Source organism: Ascaphus truei, chromosome 7 (assembly GCF_040206685.1).
Source record: "Ascaphus truei isolate aAscTru1 chromosome 7, aAscTru1.hap1, whole genome shotgun sequence".
Classification (NCBI taxonomy): domain Eukaryota; kingdom Metazoa; phylum Chordata; class Amphibia; order Anura; family Ascaphidae; genus Ascaphus; species Ascaphus truei.
Window position 1 is genome coordinate 42,423,507 of NC_134489.1, and position 16,376 is coordinate 42,439,882.

The 16,376-nt window shown below is 50.4% G+C and overlaps 1 protein-coding gene across 8 annotated transcripts in view; it reads right to left on the reverse strand.

Annotated features, from left to right (window-relative positions):
* GATAD2B (GATA zinc finger domain containing 2B) overlaps positions 1-16,376 on the reverse strand; it is a 57,309-nt gene that overhangs the window by 40,672 nt on the left and 261 nt on the right. Inside the window, exon 1 of one of the 8 annotated variants that reach the window (XM_075608041.1) lies at positions 1,769-2,043. The exons of 1 other annotated variant lie outside the window; for it this stretch is intronic. In XM_075608041.1, coding sequence (XP_075464156.1) covers positions 1,769-2,028 — 260 coding nt within the window. In that variant the 5' untranslated portion in view covers positions 2,029-2,043. Of the gene's footprint in view, positions 1-1,135; positions 1,425-1,592; positions 1,741-1,768; positions 2,044-16,376 lie in introns of those variants that run through there. 6 more of the 8 variants (XM_075608047.1, XM_075608043.1, XM_075608042.1 and 3 more) reach the window with 6 other exon arrangements.

The window sequence follows — 16,376 nt, forward strand, 5'->3', positions numbered from 1 at the left end:
AAACCTCCCACACACCGCACCGCGTGTTTACAAAGTCTGTGCGTCAACACGGAATCAACATTCAGGTTAGGCATTGTTCAGGGTGGACAGCGACGGCCATTTCAATGTGCCGCCATGGGGTCCGGGAACAGGACGGGGGGTCCGGGAACAGGAGGGGGTTTCGGATCTCGCGTAACATATCCCTCTTTGATAGAGAACGATGCGACATAGGAAAACGGGATACAGGAAAGTCAGGCATAAAAGTGTTTCATGTGCGACAGAGCGCGGGCGGCCGACAGAGCGCGGGCGGCCGACAGAGCGCGGGCGGCCGACAGAGCGCGGGCGGCCGACAGAGCGCGGGCGGCCGACAGAGCGCGGGCGGCCGACAGAGCGCGGGCGGCCGACAGAGCGCGGGCGGCCGACAGAGCGCGGGCGGCCGACAGAGCGCGGGCGGCCGACAGAGCGCGGGCGGCCGACAGAGCGCGGGCGGCCGACAGAGCGCGGGCGGCCGACAGAGCGCGGGCGGCCGACAGAGCGCGGGCGGCCGACAGGCACAAAGCGGAAACACACACCCACACAGTCAAAACACACCGCAATGTGGAAGTGGCCAGATAGTTGCACACAATTTGTGGCATGTACTTTTCTGCTTCTTACACGTCTATATTCACTGTGTGGCTTATGTGTCAGACACACACACACACACACACACACACACACACACACACACACACACACACACACGGAACGAGCAGCACAGAGGTAGTGAAAGTTAAACCGTTTTTAGAACAACCCCTTACCGGCTGACAGACCCCCGACTAACGCAGAGACCCAGTGTCAATCCCAACACCTACACAACGTGAGCAACACACACACACACACCATCACAACACGGAAACTGGCACAGCGCTACAAGGAACCCAACACACACACACACACAGCCAGCATCACAACACCGAAACTGGTACAGCGTTACAACAAGGAACCCGGCACACACACACAGTATCACAACACGGAAACTGGCACAGCGTTACAAGGAAACCGGCACACACACACGCGCGTGCACACGCACACACACACATCACGAAAACCGACATGGTTACCAGGAACCAAGCATCACAACTATTCATCAAGGGTCCCTAAAGCATGTCAAACGCACCCTCAAAACCAGGTACCCCCATGTGCAGGGGCAGCCTGCAGCCGTTACCTGCCACTGCATGACTTCCCTTCCGTGGGTCAGACAGATTAAATTCCCCACCTCCCCCCACAACTCAGGGGGGAGGCCCCCCTCCTCCGCCAGACCCTTCCGTCAAGTGTGAGATGACGCATGCTCCTTATATAAAAAGGCCCAGACTGCAGGCCATCGCACACACACACACCACACACACGTGCACACACACACACGCAGAGCTGGCATTCTGCCAACACCAGCCTCTCGTCAGCCCGCAGACTCCATTCACAGGGAGAGAGGATGAGGTTGATCTGAGAAAAAGAGGGGGGGGGAGAAGGGGGGGTGGGAGGGGAGGGTTAGACATGGATGGGGAAGAGGGGGGGGGGGGAAGAGGGGAGGAGGAGGGGGGGAGGAGAAGGGAGGGGGGAGGGGAGGAAGCAATTACCTCAATCCATGATCCATCAGCGCTAGCGACAAAAGAATTTCTTTCCCCTAAATAAGAGGGTTTTGTGCGGGCGCTGCAAGGGTAACGCGCTCACCGGGGTGCCGAACGCAGGAATATATCACGGCAATCTCACGCCGCGCGGTCACACCGGCTCTCACAATATGCATTATTATTACCCTCGCACGCATTCCGCGTTAACCCCTCGGTGGCCAGCCGCAGGCAGGCGCATTTCCCACGGATACTCACGGGTCTCCTGCGTTCCGGCCACGGAACAGGAGAAAAGGAAGCAGGAAGAGAGGAGGAAAGGGGCAGGAAAGGGGCAGGAAAGGGACAGGGAAGGGGCAAGGAAGGGACAGGGAAGTAGAAGGAGGGAGAAGGGGGTTTTTTTTTTGACTCCCCTGTAAGGATTCCGTTGGGTGGGCGGCACAGACTGCATGACACCCCCCCCAATCCCCCCTATAAAGACCTGCGGGATCCCTGCCTAGTGTGGGCATTGCTCTGCCAATCATCCAATCATGAGCTGTACAGTGAGATTAAACAAAAGACAAAAAAAAAAAAAAGAAGGAGGAGGGGGGGGGGGGGGGGGGAGGAAGATGCTTACTTTTACCCATGATTCATAGCGAGGTCGGGGGGGGGGGGGAGAATCCAGTTACATCTGGTTTGAAACCTCTGGACATGGAATTATCTCTTAATTTTTTATTTTTTTTTAAACATTTTTTAAGTCGTTTGAGGTTTGAGCTGAATGAACCCCCCCACCCCCCCTTCATCCCCCCTGCCCCCTCACCCCCCCCCTCACTGCAGAGTCTGGCCCAACGCCAAACTTTCACCTCTCCCTGTACCCGACCATTCCCCGCCCCGGAGAGATCTGCAACTGTTACTTTCTATAGCACACGGTGTATCGGATAATGGGAGCAGCCGGGTCCTCCCATCACAGACATGTTCCCGCAGACGTCAGTGCACCCCTTGCTCCTAAACACTACCCCTCGCCCCACATAGCTAAGGTTGCCAGGTGGCTCTCCAAAAATACTGGCCACAACGGTGAAAGGTGCGACATACACAAAAGAGACACACTTCTCTCAGCTCCATGCGGTTTCCTCCTCTCCTTGGCCCCACTCCCAGGCTCCCGACGCCTCCTCCTGATTGGCTGCTGCTGGGTAATGAAACCAATCAGAATGGAGGAAGTTGTCCAGCCCCCTAGCAACAGCCCTGCTTTGGGAAATCCCGCAGCCCCCCAAGCCGAGCAGGTCATTATGTCCAGAGGTAACACCAGTCCCGTATTGCGTCTCGCTTTTTAGTGGACAGTGACCAAATACAGGACAGTCCGGTTCAATACTGGACACCTGGGAACCCTAAATATATAGTGGTCAGGGGCTCCCCATTACGCCTCAGTAGGATCACCCTCACAGAAGTCAGGATCCCCCCATTACACTGCTCCCTTCGGCTTCAACAGGATCTCCGGTTAGAAGTCGGGATTACCCGCAAGAAATACCCCGAGCGGTCAACAGAATACCCTCTAACAAGCATCACCAGTAGTACTATAGTATTACAGAAGATTTGCCCCGTGAAAGCCAGGATCACCCGATACACACTTATCAGTAACCCCCATTAACTGCAATGGAGGATTCATTCACCTATTACCTGCAGCAATGTCACCCTTTTTAATTTTGAGTATTATCGTCATTTATTTAAAACTTGCCAATATATTCCACAGAACTATACAATGCGATAACAATAAAACCTTAACATATCGTACACGGGTACAGTAAGTAATCAGGACCTGCGCCCAGGAGCTTACACTCTATAAGGAAGGGAGCGTGGAAACATGAGGTACAGGAGAAGGTAGGAGGTTGGTGTGTTTCTGAGTGGGGAATCTCATAGCTGTATAACAGGGGATCGGGATTATGGGAGAGGCCGGAGGTAGGAGGTTGGTGTTTCTGAGTGAAGAAGCTCACAGCTGTATAACAGGGGATCGGGATTATGGGAGAGGCCGGAGGTAGGAGGTTGGTGTGTTTCTGAGTGGGGAAGCTCATAGCTGTATAACAGGGGATCGGGATTATGGGAGAGGCCGGAGGTAGGAGGTTGGTGTTTCTGAGTGGGGAAGCTCACAGCTGTATAACAGGGGATCGGGATTATGGGAGAGGCCGGAGGTAGGAGGTTGGTGTGTTTCTGAGTGGGGAAGCTCATAGCTGTATAACAGGGGATCGGGATTATGGGAGAGGCCGGAGGTAGGAGTGTTACTGAGTGGGGAATCTCATAGCTGTATAACAGGGGATCGGGATTATGGTAGAGGCCGGAGGTTGAAGACCTCAGGTCAGGTTTAAATGTGCGAGAGGTGGGGGAGAGCGATGTAGCGGGGTCGGGAATTACATATGTGTGATGCTGCCTGGGAGAAGTCTTGGAGGTGGGAGGTCAAGAAAGGAGATGGGCAGAGGGAAGAGTGTGTGTGTGTGTGTGTGTGTGTGTGTGTGTGTGTGTGTGTGTGTGTGTGTGTGTGTGTGTGTGTGTGTGTGTGCTGCATGAGACCGGTAGCCTGGGTTAGGGATTTGTATAGAGGAGGAGCGGTGTGTGAGATAATCAAGATAACCGTTTTACGTGCATCACTTCCCAATATAACGGAATTGCCGTGTAACAAATACAAGTTATATCTATGTACTCCAGCGGGATCACCCTGTAACCAACATCCATATTTATACAGGCGAATAGTATCACCATTAAGAGGCATTACGCCTCCAGTACAGGCATCATTTGCAGACATTGACTGGATCCCATTGTTTGATGCCAGCTCCATTCCCTGACATCAGCTAATCACATCACCTCCAACAAGTTGCCCTATAGCCTTCCTAATGTTAGTGTCTTGCCCCCTTTGCATGCCCTGCCGGGGTGGAGGTTAGCATGCCATTGTTTGCACTGGCACCGAGCTCTGGGGAGAGCTGCATTTTGACTTCCCAGACACTCAATATCTTAACTGCTCATTACACATGAACAAAGCAGATGTAAAAAATAAAAAACGCCCCATAAAAAAGGACGAGACAAAATACATCAAAAAACTGACCCTTGTCTGCCGGACAGGCAACTTTGGATAACCTACCCCCCGCAGTTCCTTATTGCATGGAACCCGCAGATATGGGGAGAAACCAAGTGAATCCCTCTAATGATAGGGGAGAAAACGCCACAAATAGCTCAGGCTTCTCCTACCTATAAAAAGTATCCGTCTCGGGTGCAACACAATACATTCTCCTCCCTGTATTCACCCTCCAGACACGGCTAACCCACCCACGCCTCTGAACACGTGCACACTCCCCGGGGGAATGCTTTAAATGACGGACACACAGGAATTTTCATTCCAAGTCACAGGAACACGGCACAGATATATACAGCAGCCCTGGTTCCATATCTCCCATCCCTAAATAGCATTGCTACAAAGTTGTAACTGTACTCAGTCCCATGGGGTCTCACGCCCCATGTCATTCCACACAGCATGTCAAACTGCCAGCACATTTAACTCTCTAACCCCCCTCCCCTGTCGCCGACATGTTTCAATGCTCAGTGTCAACACTCAGGATCTCTGGTGATCAGTGAAAATTAAATGCACAAGCAACATCAAAATGCCGGTTAAGTTATACTGCATTATTTATTATCACAAGGGTGCCGACAGAAAGGATCAGGACACATCATGAAGATGGCAGAGGCCACAGGTGCACAACACAATGTAAGACCTCCAACAGGTGAATACTCTTACACAGCAAGCAGCGCATGAGAATAAAAGGCAGTCATGGCATATTCCTGTGGACGCCCAGCGCACGAACAGCACGAACGAGATGCCTGTGACAAACACACACAGAAACGTTCACTGCCATGGTTGACCATTTGCGTCTGGTGAAAAAGTCTAGGAAATACCAAACTGCACCAATTTGACACACACAGACACACACACACACACACGTCTGGAAAGGTCAGCACGCTACATCTTCCTCTATATACCAGTGTTTCCCAACTCCAGTCCTCGGGGAACCCCAACAGGTCTGGACTTAAGGATATCCCTGCTCCAGCACAAGTGGGTCAATCAGCGACTGAGCCACCTGTGCTGGAGCAGGGATATCCTTAAGAGCTGACCTGTTGGGGTTCCCTGAGGACTGGAGTTGGGAAACACTGCTCTATACAGAACTATCTTACTGGTCCGTTAAAACACATCACAAGTGATGTACACTTCTCCACAACCAATACAGCTGCTACATCGTCCACCTACTCCCCTGTGACACATTGTAACACACGTCCATAGCAGAGTTCGGCGTGTAGCGCTCTTACAGCGAACACCGGAGGGAAACCACAGATACAGGAACGGGCCACGTTGGAGGAGGTTAGAGAGAGAGGCTAGATCTTTGTCCGTTCATGATCCCTGTATTGGGCAAATGTTCCCCGTCCGCGAGTGTTTCCCCCTCGATATAGGCGTTGTGATCCTGAAAGCTTGGCGGAGCCTCCATGCATACCCAGACCTGGCGCATCATGCTGAAGAACTGCTTGGGAAGCAGAGCTGCCAATCACCGCTCTGCTTCCTGAAGTCACGCCCCACAATGCCTTGCGTAGCGGCTTAATTCCATGGCGGACTGATGCAGGCAAGTTACATTTTTCGAGCCCTGTCAACAGTAATGTTAGACCAATAAAGAACCGCAACCACACCATGTATAAAGATCCTTCGATTGTAAGCTCTTTGGGACAGGGACTCATTTTCCTATGACTTTTATGAAGCCCTTATTTCCACTGTGTGTTATATTATTATGTCCCGTGTATTACTGCTGTGACGCGCTGTGCACAAGGATGGTGCTATAGAAATAAAGATATTACATACATCCTTCCTGGACCAATATAATAACGAGGGACACTATTCAGTGCGCTGGAGAACAGATCTCTGTATTCAGGTGAATTGGACCACCATCTCCAGCGTCTACTTTGCAATAAAGTCAGATAACGTCCCTCACTGCTACACATTTATACTTCAATATGACCGCTATCCTCAGGGAATCGCACCAAGCATATTTTGGGGATAGCCAACCAATATTCAGTCCTTCAGCACCTGCGAACCCATGAGCTATTTTTGAGCTGTGGTGTGGTTTTGGTTCCCAGAGCATAGGATTCAGCACCACCACCCTATTGCACCAGAATCGGTCACACAAGAAAACCACATTTGCCAAAAGGGTTTCCCAAGTCTTGCTCGCCAATGGAAAGGGTTGTTCCAAGTCCCATCAGCAGAGCTGGTCCTGGAGGGTGTTTACTTGCATTGGAAGCGGTGATACCGTTTAATGGGCGGGCAAAGTTGTGTTTCTAGTTCAGGGGTGGCCAATGCCAGTCTTCAAAGGCCACCAATAAGTCAGGTTTTAAGGATATCCCTGCTGTCGATGCCGCGCCGGGCTCCCAGGAAATTCTTATTTTCTCAACCAAATTACGAGTGAGAGTTGAATGTGCATATAAAACCTTTATATTAGATCTATACTAATGTTCTCTCTTTCTAGATTTCAGGTGTGAATTGAACGGACGCAGAGAGAATATACACACTAGATTGGAATCCCACTTGTGGATTCCCCCTTACAGCCAAGTTTGTGAGAGTAATAGTTACTGTAAATCCACAATCTCTCTGACACACTAGAAGATGCTACACTATTGTGGCTTTTGTCTTCGCCCAAGTAATCATTTGGTAACATTGGTGGACTATCCTCTTTGCTCCAGTGTCGGATGAAAGATTCTACGGCAGGAAACCGCGGCATCACTCCCAGATAATGCTGCCGCTTCCATTTTGGCATGGGGACTGTGACAGAGTGAAGTCAACTCCTATCAGTTACGCCTGGGAGACATATGTCTGAGTGCTTCATCCAGCACTCATAAGGGTTAACTCAGGTGGAACTTAGATAGTCAGGAAGTAAGCTGACACCTGAGAGCCAGAAAGGTAGAAAAGGATCTTGTTACCAGCAGTAGCTGGCTCTCTCAGACCAGAGCACATGGATAGATGTGCTGCTAGCCAGAAGGATACAACACACTACTTACTGCAGCCAAAGTAAGCTTTGTTTCATTTGTTTGAATGACTGCTTAAAAGACTCTGAAGGTTTGGTTATGGTTTAGCCAGCCAGCCTGCTAGATAGGTCTGCTGTGTTAGTCAGTTTTTCTCCCATCACGGAGCAGGATTTATTTTTGTTAAAGGGACAGTGTACCCGCATGTTATGTTATTGTGGAGAAATAAAGCCATTGAACATTTTTCATTATCCTGAAACTACACGTGTGGACTGTTCCCTGAACTCGGCTACAGGCCGTCCTGCCACAAGTGGTGTCAGAAGTGGGATGTCGGACGGCCCCTGTATCTGAAGGGCCACAAAAAAAAAAAAAAAAAAATGGAGAAATTTTTTTCTCAGTTCCTTGAGCAACAGCTCCAGCTAGCAGAGAAGCAAGCAGAACATCAAGCCCAGCAAGCTGACCGACAAGCCCAGCAAGATGAGCGACAGGCCCAGCAAGATGAGCAACAGGCCCGGCGGGAAGAAAAGCTACTCCAACTGCTAGTTGAAGGCCCAGCCCCAGGCAGACCAGCTATTCCAAATAACCCACCGGTGATGCTGCATAAAATGAAGCCAACCGAAGACCCAGAGGCATTTCTCCTCACTTTTGAAAGGGTAGCCACGGCCCACGGCTGGACAGTTAATCGCTGGGTAACGACTCTGGCTCCACTCCTCATAGGGGAAGCTCAGGCAGCCTACCAGGCTCTTCCAGCAGACGAGGCCATGGACTATCAGCAACTAAAGGCTGCTATTCTGGATCGCCTAGGCCTCACTCCAGAGACCTACCGACAGCGGTTCCGGACAGTCAAATACGCAAACAAAGACAGACCCCGGGTCGTAGCCCACCGCTTAGTAGACTTATGTACCAGGTGGATACAACCGGAGAAGCATACCAAGGAAGAGATCCTTGAACAGTTTGTGCTCGAGCAGTTCATACAGGTACTGCCCCCCTCCTCCCGCTCCTGGGTAAAAAGACATGCTGCATGTTCCCTGAATTCAGCGGTCCGCTTGGTGGAAAACTTCCTTGGTGACGACACCCAACAGGATAGCTGGGAACGGTCCGTGCAAACACCAGTTGCTTCCGGTGATGCTAGAGGCAGGATAGCAGACAATCGAGGGGTCTACAACCCGCCAGCTCGGGAGATCCAGTCAACCCGATCGGAAGACCCTTTCCCATCTCGGAGGGTTCCTGGTACAAACTCCCGCAGAGACGCCCATCCTGGGTCCGAGGCCACTGGATCACTCAAGGGAGGCCGCCACCCACAGTATTCCCCGAGAACCTGGACTCCTGTCACCCACCCGGTGGAAAGGATAACCCCACCAACCAGAAGGGAGGACCCCATCCAACAGCGGAGAGGTCCAAACACCGAGCCCCGTCGAGAGCTTCCGCGGACGACCGAGTTTGCGGACTCAGGAGATGAGGAGATGGACTGTTCATATGGCAGAACCACTGCCACATCTTGTCTCCGAGGGGACCACAATCCGTGGTTAGTCCCAGCATCTCTGGAGGGGACAAAAGTAAACGCCATGCTGGACTCGGGCTCTGGAAAAACCCTGATCCTAGAGGGCCTAATTCCAAGCAATAGACTATCTTATGATTCTCCTTGGAATATAGAGTGTATCCATGGGGATACAAAGAGATACCCGACGGCGAACGTTCTACTACGTATCCAGGATAAAGAGGCTAGCCTACTAGTGGGAGTTGCCCCCTGGCTACCTGCTCCTGTTCTACTTGGCCGAGACTGGCCCTACCTCGAAACATTGTTGGCCCCTACTCCTACAGAGCCTACTTCTCTGGTACCGGAGAAGCCCGGAGACTTGTTCCCTTTATCCCCAGAGATTTTCCCCCGTAGACACCATGTCCCAAAGACACGTAAACAGAGACGTGCGGAAAAAGAGGACTGGTTAAGAAAGGATGGGACTTTTGGTAACATTAGTCAGCCCAAAGGACTGCAGGTCATGGCCGGGGATGACCAGGGTGGGGAACAGATAGATACGGGAGTGTTGCCAGCCCTGGATCTTCCTGACTTCCGTCAGAGGCAGAGGGAGGACCCAGCTCTGGCTAGACAATATGAGAAGGTGGTACAGGTCAACAACAAGATAATAGATGAACAAGGTGTAAAAGTGTATCCACATTTTGAACTGTTGAATGACATACTATATCGTGTGAATAAGGTTACACAAACAGGGGAGGTCATTCGACAGATGCTAGTCCCTAAAGGGTTGATTAAAACAGTGTTCACCCTAGCCCATACTCTCCCATGGGGTGGTCATTTGGGCAGAGATAAGACCACGGACCGCATCTCGTCCCGGTTTTACTGGCCAGGCATACATGGTGACATCATGAAACTATGTGAGACATGTCCTGAATGCCAGTTAAATAGCCAAAAAGGACAGAAGCCGGTTCCCTTGGTTCCTCTGCCCTTGGTAGCCGTCCCATTCGAGAGAATTGGGGTAGATCTGGTCGGACCTTTAGAACCCTCTGCGAAGGGACATAAATTTATACTCGTTGTTGTTGATTATGCCACCAGATATCCTAAGGTCTTCCCTCTGTGATCAGCCACTGCTAAACAGGTTGCTCACAGGCTGTTAGAACTGTTTTCTAGGGTAGGACTTCCCCAAGTAATGTTAACTGACCAGGGAACAAATTTCATGGCAAAGTTAATGCAGGATGTCCTGAAGTTATTGGAGGTAAAATCCGTCCGGACCTCGGTCTACCATCCTCAGACTGATGGATTGGTAGAGAGGTTTAACCGTACTTTAAAATCTATGCTTAGGAAGTTTGTGGACACTGAAAAGCGAGCTTGGGATGAACTTCTCCCTTTCCTGTTGTTTGCGGTACGAGAAGTTCCCCAATCATCCACAGGCTTCTCCCCGTTTGAGCTCCTATATGGACGCCAACCTCTGGGTATTCTCGACCTACTGAAGGAATCCTGGGAGGAGGAGCCCTCTCCCTCCAAGAATACCCTTGAGTATGTCATAGACCTTAGAAACCGCCTAGACATGATATGTCGGTTTGCGAAGGAAAACCTCAAATCTGCTCAAGAACGTCAAGAGAGGCAGTACAACCAAAATGCTCGCTTGAGGGTCTTCCAACCTGGGGACCAAGTGATGCTACTACTACCGACATCAGAGAGTAAACTCCTTGCGAAGTGGCAGGGTCCTTTCCAAGTTCTCCGCCGCACCGGGGAGGTGAACTATGAGATCTCTCAACCAGGGTCCAGGAAGGGTAAACAAATCTACCACGTGAACCTCCTGAAACCCTGGAAAACGATGGGATCGCTGTTCATTCACCCTCGGGAAGGAGAGACGGATTTGGGTCCAAAGCTTCCAAAGGGTAGTACGTACACTGACCATCAGGTTCCCATGGGAGAGCAGTTAACAACGGAACAAAGGTCAGACCTACTTGATATATGTGACCAGTTCTCAGATGTTTTTTCTGAGTTGCCAGGGCAGACTGATTTAGTGTCCCATAGGATTGAGACAGAACCTGGCATAAAAGTACGGTCCCGTCCCTATAGATTGCCAGAGGGCCGAAAAGACCTGGTAGAGAGGGAGATAATAGACATGTTGGAATTGGGCGTGATCGAGGAGTCCCACAGCGAATGGTGTAGCCCTATCGTGTTGGTCCCTAAACCAGATGGGAAGGTGAGGTTTTGCGTAGATCTGCGAAAGGTAAATGCTGTATCCAGATTTGATGCATATCCAATGCCTAGGGTGGATGAATTGCTTGATTCGCTTGGTAAAGCAGAGTATATCTCCACCCTAGATCTCACGAAAGGATATTGGCAGATACCTCTAGCGGAAGAATCAAAATGCAAAACTGCCTTCGCCACCCCTCTCGGTTTATACCAATTTGTCACTATGCCATTTGGGTTACATGGGGCTCCAGCCACGTTCCAAAGGTTAATGGATAAGGTACTACGACCCCATAGGGCATATGCCGCGGCCTACTTGGATGACATTGTCATCTATAGCAGACACTGGCAGTCTCATATAAAAAGGTTAAGGGCAGTCCTAACGTCCTTAAGAGAAGCAGGGCTCACTGCAAATCCGAAAAAATGTGCCCTGGGTAAATCCACTACAACGTACTTGGGCTATGCTGTTGGGGGAGGGATAGTAAGGCCACTAGCTAGCAAGGTGGCCGCCATAAAGGAAGTCCCCACCCCACAGACAAAGACACAGGTCCGCTCCCTTTTGGGGTTAGCAGGGTATTACCGGCGGTTTAGCCCCAATTTTTCGGAAATTTCTGCACCCCTAATAGATCTGACAAAAAAGAGTGCCCCAACCCAAGTTAAATGGTCTTGGGAGTGCCAAGACGCCTTTGACATGCTAAAAAAGTGCCTGTCAGAGGGCCCCGCTCTTCGGAGCCCAGATTTTAAAGAGCCCTTCATCATCCAGACGGATGCCTCAGAGGTAGGACTGGGAGCAGTGCTGTCTCAGCAATTTGATGGTGTTGAACACCCCATACTGTTCATCAGCCGGAAGCTGTTCCCAAGGGAAGTGAGGTATTCCGTTATTGAGAAGGAGTGCCTCGCTGTAAAATGGGCAATTGAGGCCTTGAGACATTATGTCGCCGGAGTACACTTCACCCTGGTCACTGACCATGCGCCCTTGAAGTGGTTAAACACCATGAAGGACACAAATCCAAGGTTGACCAGGTGGTATATGGCCCTCCAACCCTTCTCGTTTGATATTCAGCATAGACCTGGAAAGGACCATGGAAATGTTGATTTTTTGTCATGGGAAGGAGTGGAGGGTCGGGCTTCAGCCGTGTGGGACACTAGCCACACACAAACAGGGGAGGTATGTGACAGAGTGAAGTCAACTCCCATCAGTTACGCCTGGGAGACACATATGTCTGAGTGCTTCATCCAGCACTCATAAGGGTTAACTCAGGTGGAACTTAGATAGTCAGGAAGTAAGCTGACACCTGAGAGCCAGAAAGGTAGAAAAGGATCTTGTTACCAGCAGTAGCTGGCACTCTCAGACAAGAGCACATGGATAGATGTGCTGCTAGCCAGAATGATACAACACTACTTACTGCAGCCAAAGTAAGATTTGTTTCATTTGTTTTCATGACTGCTTAAAAGACTCTGAAGGTTTGGTTATGGTTTAGCCAGCCAGCCTGCTAGATAGGTCTGCTGTGTTAGTCAGTTTTTCTCCCATCACGGAGCAGGATTTATTTTTGTTAAAGGGACAGTGTACCCGCATGTTATGTTACTGTGGAGAAATAAAGCCATTGAACATTTTTCATTATCCTGAAACTACACGTGTGGACTGTTCCCTGACCTCGGCTACAGGCCGTCCTGCCACAGGGACCCAAGCGGATATGGAGGCCATTTCCATCCCCCGGATAGGAACAGAAACATAGGTAACTAGAAGGTTAAGTATCTCGGTAACGATCGGCGAGTGAGGAAGGGGGTGGGGGTTTGGAGTAAGGGCTTGGCTGCTTTAAGGTTTGGATCTTGCACTGCTTGGACACAAATCAATAAACCTGCCCGGCATTACAGGTTTCTCTCGAAAGCCATTTTGATTGGAAATGGTTTAATTAGAAGTGCTGCAACAAAAACACAGAACAGCAGGCTTGTCTGTCCATCCCGCCCAGCAGCTCCTGTATGCTTCATATTGATCTAGCAAACCTTCAAAGACCTCCGAGATCACCAATACCATGCTCATTGTTCTCATACAGTATGTAGCAGCACTGTGCCCATAGGGAGACTTGTTTATTACAAGAGCCCTATCAGGAAAGCAGTATCCTGACGCCGAGGCGTTATGGAGATGCTTTATGGAGATGCTCTAGGTAAGCAGCAGGACACAAGCTCTTTTCTTTTACATCACACACACATCGTGTGCAGTGCACAGAATGGAGAAGTCCAGCATGTGTACGGTACAAAGACAAGCCGCCTGCCACAATATCTGCTCATCGGGAATAGAAAGAAACCTTACAAAGTGACATTGTTCAGAGATGTCACACTTGGGGATACTTTGTGCACTAAAGAGACCCTTTAATGTGTTTCAGGACCCCCTGGCAGCAGTGGTTAATAGTGTCTTTAATGGTCAAAGCAACATGATAGATATACAGATGTAGATTCAGACCTATTTGTCGATGTAGGTCTTTTAGCGCATGCTGTTATTACGCTGTGTGTCATTTCTTTTTATCCCAATGAGAAAAGAGTTCACGCGAAAAATGAAGTCATTTTGGTTTCTATAAATCCACAATTCTACTAACAGATCCACAACTGTCCCCAACAGAGGAGATCTCAAAGGACTTTAACAGATTTCTGTGTATAATTACTGAGGGGTATGGGTTCTATGTGCTACCATTGGTGTCAAATTGATATATTGGGTACCAGACACAGAAACAGCATTTGATAGAAAAGTCTTCGGCGCACCTAGTCCAATTAAAGTCAAATTGTGAGTGGAAGAGTTATCCATTTGCTACATGATGGATTGAAAGGTGTCAACATGCGACCCGGCGGAGATTACCCGTCCTCAATGGGCGCCGTAGGTCACATATGGTAACCCGGCGGAGATTACCCGTCCTCAATGGGCGGCCGTAGGTCAGATATGGTGACCCGGCGGAGATTACCCGTCCTCAATGGGCGGCCGTAGGTCAGATATGGTGACCCGGCAGAGATTACCCGTCTTCAATGGGCGGCCGTAGGTCAAATATGGTGACCCGGCGGAGATTACCCGTCCTCAATGGGCGGCCGTAGGTCAGAAATGGTGACCCGGCGGAGATTACCTGTCCTCAATGGGCAGCCGTAGGTCAGAAATGGTGACCCGGCAGATTACCCGTCTTCAATGGGCGGCCGTAGGTCAGATATAGCGACATGCGGAGATTACCCGTCCTCAATGGGCGGCCGTAGGTCAGATATGGCGACATGCGGAGATTACCTGTCCTCAATGAGTTGTCATAGGTCAGATAGGGCGACACGGCGGAGATTACCCATCCACAATGGGGTGAACATAGGTCAGATAGGGCGACACGCAGAGATTACCAGTCCACAATGGCTTGTCATAGGTCAGATAGGGCGACACGCAGAGATTACCCGTCCACAATGGGTTGTCATAGGTCAGATAGGGCGACACGCAGAGATTACCCGTCCACAATGGGTTGTCATATGTCAAATATAGGGCAGACATTGTGTACAACACTTTAGCATTGGAACAAAATCTACAAGATTTGTAGGCGAGACAAACATTTGACACTGATGCCAATGCTCTGCTCACATGGAGAACCGAGACCCAAAATGACCAAGCAGTTTTCTGGTGCTGGAACCTACAGCCTATTCACTTCAATGAAACGTAAAGTGCCTTGTGGCACAAAGCATCTTAGTAAATATGGTCTTAAATCTCTTGAAAATGGCATTGATCGTATTAGGACTTTACCAAAACCGGTGTTATTTTACCCAGCTCTCCTCTCCCCCAAAAATTCAGCAACTACTGAACTTAATCTCATGAGATGCAGTCTCTTTAATATTGTCCCCAAAGCCACGAGAGCTTTAAGACAAGGTCTGGAGGAGAATTGTCTTCTAACAATGTCATCACAGTTGGCGTGCCCCTACAAATTAGTGGTCATTTATTACAGTACCCCAAGAACAGACCTCAAGCCCCCACAAAAGCTATTTTAGTACAAGCAGAGATGACAAATAAAAATACACGGAGTGAGACTGTGATTATCTAAAGCAAAGAAACAGCGATAAAAAGGTGGAATATAAGTCCTGGGGTCTTTCTCCACATTTGTTTCCTGCTGTGGGTGGGATCGAGGTCAGCGGTCAGGTGGGGACATAGGATCGTAACACCACTCTACTGGCTACGGGTGACCGATGTACATCAGTATGCTCATGTACAACGTGAAGGAGGTGACATGTACAGGCCTGGAGTAGTCACCAGCGCACGTGAGGAGTCCCCTCCAGGAGGCCATGAAGCTAGGTGACGAGGCGCTGAAAAGACTGTGGGTGCAGAAAAAAGACGCCATGCGTCTCCAGCACCTGGTCAGGCAGCAGCACCGCGTGTACCCCCTATTCAATTCCGGGGAAGTGGAGCCCCGAGTCTTTATAGATCATTACAGAGACCCAACTCCTCATCACGCTTCGCACTCCTTCAGAACACATTCCCTCCTCCCCCATATCGCTCCCCTCACATGACCCTCTCTTCTTATTCCTCACACGACCCATCACCCCCTGTCCCCCTTCTGTCAGTCCCCACCCCCCACAATCTCTGTACCCACATCTCTCTCACCCCTACATCACCATCTTTCACAAATGGCGTGCCTCACTCTCTGCTCCACCTCCCGCATCCCCCCCCCAGCTCCCACGCTTAACCCTTAACCCTGTAGTCAATCTCTCCCCGCTTAACTCCTTGTATCCACCTCACACCTCAACATCTCCCCCAGCACGTGTCCACAACCCTCCATCCCCCGCTCTCTCCTCCCTTACAGCCTGACTACTCTCCTATCCCCTTCACATATCTCCTGTACCCCCTCTCTCCGCACCATCTCCTTCTCCAGCTCTCTTACACCCCCCAATCTCTATCCCATCTTATTTTTTTTTTAAGTCTTCATTCTCTAATTTTCTCTGTCAATCTCCTCCACCCCACCCCCTCCTCCATCCCACACCTTCTCCTCCATCCTCCCTGTACCATCTCCCCCACCCCCCTTCACCCCCCCCCAACCTCCTCCTCCATCCCACACCTTCTAATCCATCCTCCACCCCCCCTGTACCATCTCCTCCACCCCCCT